We start from the raw sequence: 13,130 nt of genomic DNA, 5'->3' as shown, positions 1-13,130 counted from the left end.
AGGATGGGTCAAAATCTAAAGTTCAATCAGAAGTGAAAATATTACTTATACAAGTACCACCTTGTATAAGGTGGTGACCTTACCTGGGAGGCTTATTTTCAGGCAATTTGTAATGGGCTAGTTTCTTCTTTTCAGCTAATCCAGCATAGATATAGTAAAAAATATGAAAATTTTTTTCTCCACTGAAAAAAGAAGACATTTTCAGTAAGGGGATTAGTAAGAATATTTACTAATTTAAAATTACTTGGCAATATAATTATCAGAACAACTGTGAGTGCTAACATGGGCTTCCCAGAAAATTTGATTTAGGCTTTTTATTGTTGTCGTCATTATTTTCAACAACCACTGTCATTAAATTCCAGACACGACTAACCACTTTATATGAATCATTCAATGCATGTCTGTGAGGGACTATTAGGCATTGTTCTAGACACTAGAATGTAGCAGGAGTTAAACAGTCAAAAATCCCTAACCTCTTGGAGTTTACAGAGAAAAACAAATTAATTATATATACAGCATACCAGATGGTCATAAGTGCTACATTATCTCATTTACCTGCCACAGCCCCCTAGTTACTCATGGGCTCCCACCATTTTACAATCATGGACACGGAGACTTAGAGGGGCTACCATTCTCCCCTCAGCTCATACAGCTGATGGCTAAATTGGATTCAAATCAGGGCTGTTTCATTCCAAAGTCTTTAACTACTTTGTTAAATGTTTTTTTCTGGGGCTCACTTGCATGAGAAATCTGTTTCTTAGGACTCTCAAATTCCATTATTCTGTGGTCTACATATTAACAGCATTCCCCAGATCCTGGAACAATACAAATAAGGGAATAACAGTAATAATTTATTCAATTATGTATGCATATGCATATATGTATATATATACATGTATATATATGCTTACATATTATAAAATCAATGATAACAGTGATACAAGGGACTGGAGAGAGAAATTAGGATTATTTTGTTATTATAGGGTGCTGACTCTAGTGTTATTTGAAAGTAGACTTACATTAGTGGTAAATATATATTAAAAACTCTAAGGCAACCACTAAAAAACTAAAAAACAATAAGTATTACCAAAATATGCTAAGAAAGGAGAGAAAATGGGATGACAGAAAATGCTCAATTAAAATGACAAAATGCAGAAAAAGAATGGGAAACACAAATAGGAACAAAGAACAAGGGCAACAATTAGAAAGCATTAACAAATATAACAGATATTAATCCAACTATATCAGTAATCACTCTGAACATCAATGGTTTAAATATACCAATTAAAAACAAATTGTTAGAGGGATCAAAAAATAAGACCTATACATATGTTGTCTGCAAGAAACTCACTTTAAATATAAATAAATGGATAAAGAGGAATATACCATGCTAACATTAATCAAAAGAAAGCTGGAACAGTTATATTAATTTCAGACAGAGCAGACTTCAAAGCAAGGAAGTTATCAGGGATTAAGAAGTATATTACAATAATGATAAGGGGTTCACTTCTCCAAGAGACATAATAATCCTTCATGTTTATGGACATAACAGTGGAACATGAAACTATGTAAGACAAAAACTAATAGAACTGCAAGGAGAAACAGAAGAATGCATGTCTCTCAAAACTGGACAGATCCCATAGGCAGAAGAAAAGCAGTAAGGATACAGTTGAATGCACCAATAACATCAATCAACTGGATATAACTGATATAGACTACTTCGCCCAACAACAGCAGAATTCACATTCTTCTCAAACTCATATAGAACATTCACCAAGACAGACCACATCTTAAGCCATAAAACACACCTTAACAAATTAAAAATAACTGACATCATATATCTCTGCTCTTAGACCACAATGGAATTAAACTAGAAGTCAATAACAGAAATATAACCAGAAGATTCCAAAATATGTGGAGATTAAACAATGTAGTTCTAAATAGCACATGGGTCAAAAGAGAAATATTAAAAGAAATTTTAAAAGATTTTGAATTGGGTGAGAATGAAAACACAACTTACCAAATTTGTGGGATGCAGCGAAAGCAGTGTTTAGACAGCTATCCATAGCATTGAATGCATATATTAAAAAGAAAAGAGATCTAAAAACAATAAGTTTTCATTTTAGGAAATTAGAAAATGAGCAAATTAAACCCAAAGTAAGCAGAAGAAAAGAAATAAGAAGTAGAGCAGAAATCAATGAAATTAGAAACCAGAAATTAGTACAGAAAGATCAATGAAACCAAAAGCTTTACAAAAAAACAAAACAACAACAACAAAAAAATAAGCTCCTAGTCTGGCTAAGGAAAATTAAAAAAAAAAAAAAAAAAAAAAAAAAAAGGACAAAAGTTACCAGTAACAGAAAAAAAAGAAGGGACCTCAATCACCAAAGGTTCCACTGAAATTAAAAGGATAATAAAAGGATACTAAAAGCAACTCAATCCCTCAAAACTGAGATGAAAGACCAATTCTTTGAAAGACCCAATATGTCAAAACTCACACAAGAAGAAACAGATGATTTAAATAGGCTCAAAATCTATTAAAGACGTTGAATCAATAATTAACAATCTTCCAAACTAGAAAGGTCCAGATGGGTTCACTGGTGAATTATGCCAAATACTTCATGCAGAATTTACACCAATTCTCTACAATCCCTTTCAGAAGACAGAAGCAAAGTGAACACTTAAACTCATTCAATGAGGTTAGAATTACCCTAATACAAAAACCAAATAAAGATAAGAAAACTATAGACTAATATCTCTCATGAATATAAGTGAAAAAATCCTGAACAAAACATTAGCAAATTGAATCCAGCAATGAATAAACAGAATTATATACCATGACCAAGTGGGATATATCCCAGGTACACATGCATGGTTCATTCGATGTTCAAAAATCAATCCATGTATTCTATCACATCAACAGGCTAAAGAAGAAAAATCACATGATCATACCAATAGATGCACAAAAAGCATTTGATAAAATCCAATAGCCATTCATGACAAAAGCTCTCAGTAAACTAGGAATAGAGGGGAACTTCCTCAACTTGGTAAAGAATATCCACAAAAAAACCTACAGATAAAAATCATATTTAATGTTGAGAAACTGAAAGTTTTCACACTAAGATCAAGAACAAGGTAAAGATGTCCCCTCTCACCTGCTTTTCAATATTGCACTGGAAGTCCTAACTCATGCCTACAGTTTGAGAGGGGAGAAATAAAACAGTCTTTCTTCACAGATGACTTTATCATCTGTATAGAAAATGCTAAAGAATTGACAAAAAAATTCCTCAAACTAGTAAGCAATTATAGCGAGTCTACAGGGTACAGGTTAAATACAAAATCAATCCCACCTAAAATCCCAGCAAGTTATTTTGTGGATACTAACAAACAGATTCTAAAGTTTATATGGAGAAGTAAAAGACCCAGAAGGGCCAACTCAGTATTTAACAAGAAAAAAATTTAAAGGATTGATATTGCCTGACTTCAAGAATTCCTATGAAGCTTTCAAAATCTGGACAGTGTGGTATTGACAAACACAAGAGACAAATAGAACAATGAGACAGATGGAGAGCCCAGATTAAATATAGTCCACTGATCCTTTAAAAAATTTTTTTTAATATTTATTTTTGAGAGAGACAGAGAGACAGAGAATGAGCGGGGGAGGGCTGGAAGAGAAGGAGGCACAGAATCTGAAGCAGGCTCCAGGCTCTGAGCTGTCAGCACAGAGCCCAATGCAGGGCTCGAACTCACAGACCATGAGATCATGACCTGAGCAGAAGTCAGAGGCTTAACTGAGCCACCCAGGTACCCCACCACTGATTCCTGACAAAGTAGTTAAGACAATACAATGAAGCAAAGACCAAAAAAAAAAAAAAATCCAAATGCAGACTTTACACCGTCCACAAAAATTAACTCAAAATGGGTCATAGACCTAAATGTGTAAAACACAAAACTATAAAACTCTTAGAAGATCAAATAAGAGAAGAGCTGATGCTGGATATGGTAATGACTTTTTAGATACAACAACAAAGTCATGATCCATGAAAGAAATGATGGATAAACTGGACTTCATTAAAATTAAAAACTTTCTGCTCTGTTAAAAGCATTTTCAGTAATCCAAAAAAGCCTATGCCAGAGATGGTGGCGTAGGAGGACGCTGGGCTCACCGCGAGTCCTGCTGATCACTTAGATTCCACCTACACCTGCCTAAATAACCCAGAAAACTGCCAGAAGACTGGCAGAACGGAATCTCTGGAGCCAAGAGCACACGAGAGGCCCACAGAAGAGGGTAGGAAGGGCAGAGAGGCGGTGCGCGCTGCACGGACTGGCGGGAGGGAGCTGGGGCGGAGGGGCAGCCCGCCAGCCAAGCAGAGCCCCCGGAGTCTGGCTTGCAAAAGCGGAGGGGCCGGACGGAGTGTGCTCTGACAGCAAGCAGGACTTAACATCTGGGAGGTTATAAGTTAACAGCTCTGCTCGGAGAGAGCGGGAGGACTAGAGGACAATGGGAGGGAGAGTTGTTGAGCCCCAGATGACAGAGCTCAGCTTGGCCAGGAACAAAGGTGCTGGCCAGCGCCATCTCCCTCGCCCATCCCCCAGCCAAAATCCCAAAGGGAACCAGTTCCTGCCAGAGAACTTGCATGCACCTCACAAACATCCAACCCTGTGCTTCTGCGGATCCATCCTTCCGGCGGCGGGTCTGACTGCCTCCAGGTGCCACAGGGCCCCTCCCAAAGCAGATCACTGAAGGAGAATACAGCTGAGCCTGCCCCTCCCACCCCTGTGCGCCTTGCCAATCCACCTCAGCTAATAGGCCAGATCCCCAGCACCACAAGCTTGGCAGTGTGCAAGTAGCCCAGACGGGCCGTGCCATCCCACAGTGAATCCCGCCCCTAGGAGAGGGAAAGAGAAGGCACACACCAGTCTGACTGTGGCCCCAGCGGTGGGCTGGGGGCAGAATTCAGGTCTGACTGCAGCCCCGCCCACCAACACTAGTTATTCACACAGCACAGGGGAAGTGCCCCGCAGTTCCGCACCACTCCAGGGACTATCCAAAATGAGGAAACAGAAGAATTCCCCTCAAAAGAATCACCAGGAAATAACGACAGCTAACGAACTGATCAAAAAGGATTTAAACAGACTTCAGCCAGGTCACGATCTCACGGTCCCTGATTTCGAGCCCCGCATCGGGCTCTGGGCTGATGGCTCTGAGCCTGGAGCCTGTTTCCGATTCTGTGTCTCCCTCTCTCTCTGCCCCTCCCCCGTTCATGCTCTGTCTCTCTCTGTCCCAAAAATAAATAAATGTTGAAAAAAAATTTGAAAGAAAAAAAAAGGATTTAAACAATATAACAGAAAGTGAATTTAGAATAATAGTCATAAAATTAATCGCTGGGCTTGAAAACAGTATAGAGGACAGCAGAGAATCTATTGCTACAGAGATCAAGGGACTAAGGAACAGCTAGGAGGAGCTAAAAAATGCCATTAATGAGCTGCAAAATAAAATGGAGATGACCATAGCTCAGATTGAAGAGGCAGAGGAGAGAATAGGTGAACTAGAAGATAAAATTATGGAAAAAGAGGAAGCTGAGAAAAAGAGAGATAAAAAAAAATCCAGAAGTATGAGGGGAAAACTAGAGAACTAAGTGATGCACTAAAGAGAAATAATCTACGCATATCTGGTATTCCAGAGGAGGAAGAGAGAGGGAAAGGTGCTGAAGGTGTACTTGAAGAAATAATAGCTGAGAACTTCCCTGATCTGGGGAAGGAAAAAGGCAGTGAAATCCAAGAGGCACAGAGAACTCCCTTCAGACGTCACTTGATTCGATCTTCTGCATGACATATCATAGTGAAACTGGCAAAATACAAGGATAAGGAGAAAATTCTGAAAGCAGCTAGGGATAAACGTGCTCTAACATATAAAGGGAGACCAATAAGACTCTTGACGGATCTCTCTACTGAAACCTGGCAGGCCAGAAAGGAATGGCAGGAAATCTTCAATGTGATGAACAGAAAAAAGATGCAGCCTGGAATCCTTTATCCAGCAAGTCTGTCATTTAGAATAGATGGAGAGATAAAGGTCTTCCCAAACAAACAGAAACTGAAGGAATTGGTCACCACTAAACCAGCCCTACAAGAGATCCTAAGGGGGATCCTGTGAGACAAAGTACCAGAGATCGCTACAAGCATGAAACCTACGGACATCACAATGACTCTAAACCCATATCTTTCTACAATAACACTGAATGTAAATGGACTAAATGCGCCAACCAAAAGACATAGGGTATCAGAATGGATAAAAAAACAAGACCCATCTATTTGCTGTCTACAAGAGATTCATTTTAGACCTGAGGACACCTTCAGATTGAGAGTGAGGGGATGGAGAACTATTTATCATGCGACTGGAAGTCAAAAGAAAGCTGGAGTAGCCATATTTATATCCGACAAACGAGACTTTAAATTAAAGGCTTTAACAAGAGATGAAGAAGGGCATTATATAATAATCACAGGGTCTATCCATCAGGAAGAGCTAACAATTATCAATGTCTATGTGCTGAATACGGGAGCCCCCAAATATATAAAACAATTATTCACAAAAATAAGCAACCTTATTGATAAGAATGTGGTAATTGTAGGGGACTTTAACACTCCACTTCCAGAAATGGATTGATCATCTAGACACACGGTCAATAAAGAAACAAGGGCCCTGAATGATACAGTGGATCAGATGGACTTGACAGATATATTTAGAACTCTGCATCCCAAAGCAACAGAATATACTTTCTTCTCGAGTGCACATGGAACATTCTCCAAGATAGATCACATACTGGGTCACAAAACAGCCCTTCATAAGTATACAAGAATTGAAATTATACCATGCACACTTTCAGACCACAATGCTATGAAGCTTGAAATTAACCACAGGAAAAAGTCTGGAAAACCTCCAAAAGCACGGAGGTTAAAGAACACCCTACTAAAGAATGAGTGGGTCAACCAGGCAATTAGAGAAGAAATTAAAAAATATATGGAAACAAACGAAAATGAAAATACAACAATCCAAACGCTCTGGGATGCAGTGAAGGCAGTCCTGAGAGGAAAATACATTGCAATCCAGGCCTATCTCAAGAAACAAGAAAAATCCCAAATACAAAATCTAACAGCACACCTAAAGGAAATAGAAGCAGAACAGCAAAGGCTGCCTAAACCCAGCAGAAGAAGAGAAATAATAAAGATCAGAGCAGAAATAAACAATATAGAATCTAAAAAAACTGTAGAGCAGATCAACGAAACCAAGAGTTGGTTTTTTGAAAAAGTAAACAAAATTGACAAACCTCTAGCCAGGCTTCTCAAAAAGAAAAGGGAGATGACCCAAATAGATAAAATCATGAATGAAAATGGAATTATTACAACCAATCCCTCAGAGATACAAACAATTATCAGGGAATACTATGAAAAATTATATGCCAACAAATTGGACAACCTGGAAGAAATGGACAAATTCCTAAACACCCATACTCTTCCAAAAATCAGGAGGAAATAGAAAACTTGAACAGACCCATAACCAGCGAAGAAGTTGAATCGGTTATCAAAAATCTCCCAACAAATAAGAGTCCAGGACCAGATGGCTTCCCAGGGGAGTTCTACCAGACGTTTAAAGCAGAGATAATACCTATCCTTCTCAAGCTATTCCAAGAAATAGAAAGGGAAGGAAAACTTCCAGACTCATTCTATGAAGCCAGTATTACTTTGATTCCTAAACCAGACAGAGACCCAATAAAAAAAGAGAACTACAGGCCAATATCCCTGATGAGTATGGATGCAAAAATTCTCAATAAGATACTAGCAAATCGAATTCAACAGCATATAAAAAGAATTATTCACCATGATCAAGTGGGATTCATTCCTGGGATGCAGGGCTGGTTCAACATTCGCAAATCAATCAACGTGATACATCACATTAACAAAAGAAAAGATAAGAACTATATGATCCTGTCAATCGATGCAGAAAAGGCCTTTGACAAAATCCAGCACCCTTTCTTAATAAAAGCCCTTGAGAAAGTCGGGATAGAAGGAACCTACTTAAACATCATAAAAGCCATTTATGAAAAGCCCATAGCTAACATCATCCTCAATGGGGAAAAACTGAGAGCTTTATCCCTGAGATCAGGAACACAGCAGGGATGCCCACTCTCACTGCTGTTGTTTAACATAGTGTTGGAAGCTCTAGCATCAGCAATCAGACAACAAAAGGAATCAAAGGCATCAAAATTGGCAAAGATGAAGTCAAGCTTTCGCTTTTTGCAGATGACATGATATTATACATGGAAAATCCGATAGACTCCACCAAAAGTCTGCTACAACTGATACATGAATTCAGCAAAGTTGCAGGATACAAAATCAATCAGTTGCATTCTTATACACTAACAATGAAGCAACAGAAAGACAAATAAAGAAACTGATCCCATTCACAATTGCACCAAGAAGCATAAAATACCTAGGAATAAATCTAACCAAAGATGTAAAAGATCTGTATGCTGAAAACTATAGAAAACTTATGAAGGTAATTGAAGAAGATTTAAAGAAATGGAAAGACATTCCCTGCTCATGGATTGGAAGAATAAATATTGTCAAAATGTCAATACTACCCAAAGCTATCTACACATTCAATGCAATCCCAATCAAAATTCACCAGCATTCTTCTCGAAACTAGAACAAGCAATCCTAAAATTCATATGGAACCACAAAAGGCCCCGAATATCCAAAGTAATTTTGAAGCAGAAGACCAAAGCAGGAGGCATCACAATCCCAGACTTTAGCCTCTACTACAAAGCTGTCATCATCAAGACAGCATGGTATTGGCACAAAAACAGACACACAGACCAATGGAATAGAATAGAAACCCCAGAACTAGACCCACAAACGTATGGCCAACTCATCTTTGACAAAGCAGGAAAGAACATCCAATGGAAAAAAGACAGTCTCTTTAACAAATGGTGCTAGGAGAACTGGACAGCAACATGCAAAAGGTTGAAACTAGACCACTTTCTCACACCATTCACAAAAATAAACTCAAAATGGATAAAGGACCTGAATGTGAGACAGGAAACCATCAAAACCCTAGAGGAGAAAGCAGGAAAAGACCTCTCTGACCTCAGCCGCAGCAAGTTCTTACTTGACGCATCCCCAAAGGCAAGGGAACTAATAGCAAAAATGAACTATTGGGACCTCATGAAGATAAAAAGCTTCTGCACAGCAAAGGACACAATCAACAAAACTAAAAGGCAACCAACGGAATGGGAAAAGATATTTGCAAATGACATATCAGTCAAAGGGCTAGTATCCAAAATCTATAAAGAGCTCACCAAACTCCACACCTGAAAAACAAAGAATCTACTGAAGAAATGGGCAGAAAACATGAATAGACACTTCTCTAAAGAAGACATCCAGATGGCCAACAGGCACATGAAAAGATGCTCAACATTGCTCCTCATCAGGGAACTACAAATCAAAACCACATTCAGATATCACCTCGTGCCAGTCAGAGTGCCAAAATGAACAAATCAGGAGACTATAGATGCTGGAGAGGATGTGGAGAAACGGGAACCCTCTCGCACTGTTGGTGGGAATGCAAACTGGTGCAGCCACTCTGGAAAACAGTGTGGAGGTTCCTCAAAAAATTAAAAACAGACCTACCCTATGACCCAGCAATAGCACTGCTAGGAATTTACCCAAGGGATACAGGAGTACTGATGCATAGGGGCACTTGTACCCCAGTGTTTATAGCAGCACTCTCAACAATAGCCAAATTATGGACAGAGCCTAAATGTCCATCAACTGATGAATGGATAAAGAAATTGTGGTTTATATACACAATGGAATACTACGTGGCAATGAGAAAGAATGAAATATGGCCCTTTGTAGCAACGTGGATGGAACTGGAGAGTGTTATGCTAAGTGGAATAAGCCATACAGAGAAAGACAGATACCATATGTTTTCACTCTTATGTGGATCCTGAGAAACTTAACACAAACCCATGGGAGAGGGGAAGGAAAAAAAAAAGAGGTTAGAGTGGGAGAGAGCCAAAGCACTCTTTTTTTTTTTTAATTTTTTTTTCAACGTTTATTTATTTTTGGGACAGAGAGAGACATAGCATGAACGGGGGAGGGGCAGAGAGAGAGGGAGACACAGAATCGGAAACAGGCTCCAGGCTCTGAGCCATCAGCCCAGAGCCTGACGCGGGGCTCGAACTCGCGGACCGCGAGATCGTGACCTGGCTGAAGTCGGACGCTTAACCGACTGCGCCACCCAGGCGCCCCCTTTTTTTTTAATTTTTTTTTTCAACGTTTATTTATTTTGGGGACAGAGAGAGACAGAGCATGAACGGGGGAGGGGCAGAGAGACAGGGAGACACAGAACTGGAAACAGGCTCCAGGCTCTGAGCCATCAGCCCAGAGCCTGACGCCAAAGCACTCTTAAAAACTGAGAACAAACTGAGGGTTGATGGTGGGTGGGAGGCAGTGGAGGGTGGGTAATGGGCATTGAAGAGGGCACCTTTTGGGATGAGCACTGGGTGTTGTATGGAAACCAGTTTGACAATAAATTTCATATATTGAAAAAAAAAAAGCATTTTCAAGAGAATGAGAAGACAAACCACAGGTTGGGAGAAAATATTTACAAAAGAAACATCTGATAAAGGACTGTTATCCAAAATATACAAAGAACTTTTTAAAAACTCAACAATAAGAAAACAACCTGATTAAAAAATGGACCAAAAGCATTCACAGACACCTCACCAAAGAAGATATTACAGATGTCAAATGAGCATATGAAAAGATGCTCCACATCATATGTCATCAGGGAAATGCAAATCAATACCACAAGGAGATATCACTATACATCTGTTTGTTGACAAAACCAAATGTTGGCCAGGATGCAGAACCACAGGAACTCTCATTCACTGCTGGTGGGAATGTAAACTGGTACAGCCACTTTGGAAGACAAGTTTGGCATTTCTTACAAAACTCAAGGTATTCTTACCATATGTTCCAGCGATTGAGGTCTTCGGTATTTAGCGAAAGGGGTAGAAAATTTGTGTTCACACAAAAATCTGTATATGGATGTTTGTAGCAGTTTTATTCATCACTGCCAAAACTCGAAACAACCAAGAAGTTGTTAGTAGGTGAATGGATAAATAAACTGTACATCCAATGGAATATTAATTCAGTGCTAAAAAGCAATGACCTATGAAGCCATGAAAAGACATGGAGAACCTTTACGTGCATATTACTAAGTGAAAGAAGCCAATGTGCAAAGGCTGCTTTTACATACCATCATATTGTATGATTCCACCTATATGACCTTCTGGAAAAGGCAAAACTATGAAGAAGGTAAGATGATCATTGGTTGCCAGAAGTTGGGGGAGGCAAGGATGAATAGGCAGAGCAGAAGACTTGTATAAGACAGTGAAAATACTCATATATAATACTGTAAGAGTAGATACATGCCAAGCAATTGTCCAAACTCAAAGAAAGTACAACACCAAGAACGAACCTTAATGTAAATCACGGACTCTCGGTGATTACCATGTGTCAGGGTTAAGTTAATTGGTTGTAACATGTATAGCATTCTGGTGTGGGATGTTGGTAATGGGGGAGGTTATGCACCTATTGGGGTAGCAGTATATCTGTACCTTCCTCTCAATTCTGCTGTGAACCTAAAACTGCTGTAAAAAAATAAAGTCTTAAAGACAACTTTCCTAGGTCTCCTCCTCCTGTATATTATGCAATATAATTTCAGTTGAGATAGACGTTTTACCTTTGCTCTTTTTAGAAATTATTATTTCAGTACATGTAAGTTTTCCTCAGAAACAAAATGAACATATCCATATACATTTACTTCTCCAATGATGCAATAAACGGTATTTGGAACTTTAGGGTATCTGTGGCTTCATCTTATAATCTCCAGATTTGTTTCATGATTCTGCCAAAAATCATTACAAGAATAATTTTTACGGAAGCTCATTTTGGGCTCCAACACACAATTCATATGGGTTTAAAATAACATGGTTAAAACGTTTGATATTTGTGTCACATTAGTAACTATTTAAGATACTCTATTTAGTCTTTAACAAATGAACATTTGTAAGTGGATGTGTGCAACTTGATAAAGTGGTTAATGTGGCTTCCTGCTCTTCCTTGTGAGTATTTCAAAAAGAAGGAAAACATTTTGAAAGAAAAAAGTAACACTGCTTTTGATTGGCATGCATTCTGGGTTGACACTGTTCCCTGAGTCTGAAAGGGCATAATATCACCATGCCTTGGAAGAGAGTTCAAATGTCCAGGAAATCCAATTCTTTCAAATGTCTCAGTCAGAGGGAACAAGGGCTTGAGGTAAAATAGCACCAGAGGAAGGGAAAGTGGAGGAGAGTTGGGAAAGTCATTCTGGAGATCAACTCACAAGTATTTGGGCATGGGGAGTGAAGGGAGGGTCCAAGGTTTCATATAAATGGAGAAGTATGGTTCCCGTTCCCCCAAAAGAGACCATGGGGAACGAAAGATGTGTGGGACAAGGTGTATTCAGTTGAATTATATGTGGCAGCAAGATATCTAGGTACATGGAAATGAAAAATGTGAAGTCAGGTGGGAATGAGAAGTGTATCTTTGGGTGTCAATCACTTTGAGCTACCTGTTGACGCCATGGCATCAGAAGGACTTGCTAAGTGAGAAAGTAAAGAGAGAAAAGAGAAACACTCTGAATACAAATCTTTGGTAAATACACGTTTGGAGAATGATGGATGAATCGAAGTCAGAGCAAAAACATTCAGGGAAGTAGGAGAGGAATCCAGAGAATCCAGTTGGGGAAAAAAAGACAGGTGAGCTTTTCAAGTAAAGGGTGGTCCATGGGCTTGGACAATGAAGCAAGGACCAGCATGTCCTTTAGAAGGGGAGTTCCCCACCATGTCTTCAGAAGTCACCAGTAATGCTTCAACAAACACTAGCATCGTACATGAGTAAGGTTAGAACAAAGCTAAAAGTTTACCTCTTGTCTTTTCTCACCACAAAATAATACAAGTTCTCTAAGACTGGCACAGCACATATTTTAGTTCACTTTGTTCTAATGAAATCACATCGATTGC

General features: G+C 39.0%; 1 protein-coding gene across 3 annotated transcripts in view; it reads right to left on the bottom strand.

The window, feature by feature from the left end:
* Positions 1–13,130, bottom strand: part of MYO3A (myosin IIIA) — a 245,290-nt gene that overhangs the window by 114,617 nt on the left and 117,543 nt on the right. For all 3 annotated transcript variants that reach the window (XR_007154139.1, XM_047867899.1, XM_047867900.1), the window contains exon 15: positions 84–182. Coding sequence is in view for 2 of the 3 variants with exons in the window: in XM_047867899.1 (XP_047723855.1) it covers positions 84–182 (99 nt within the window). In the remaining variant the exon portion in view is untranslated. The remainder of the gene's footprint in view (positions 1–83; positions 183–13,130) is intronic.

This window comes from Prionailurus viverrinus, chromosome B4 (genome assembly GCF_022837055.1).
Source record: "Prionailurus viverrinus isolate Anna chromosome B4, UM_Priviv_1.0, whole genome shotgun sequence".
In the NCBI taxonomy this organism is placed as follows: domain Eukaryota; kingdom Metazoa; phylum Chordata; class Mammalia; order Carnivora; family Felidae; genus Prionailurus; species Prionailurus viverrinus.
Note: the sequence above shows the minus strand (reverse complement) of the source record. Positions and strands in the feature narration are given on the sequence as shown.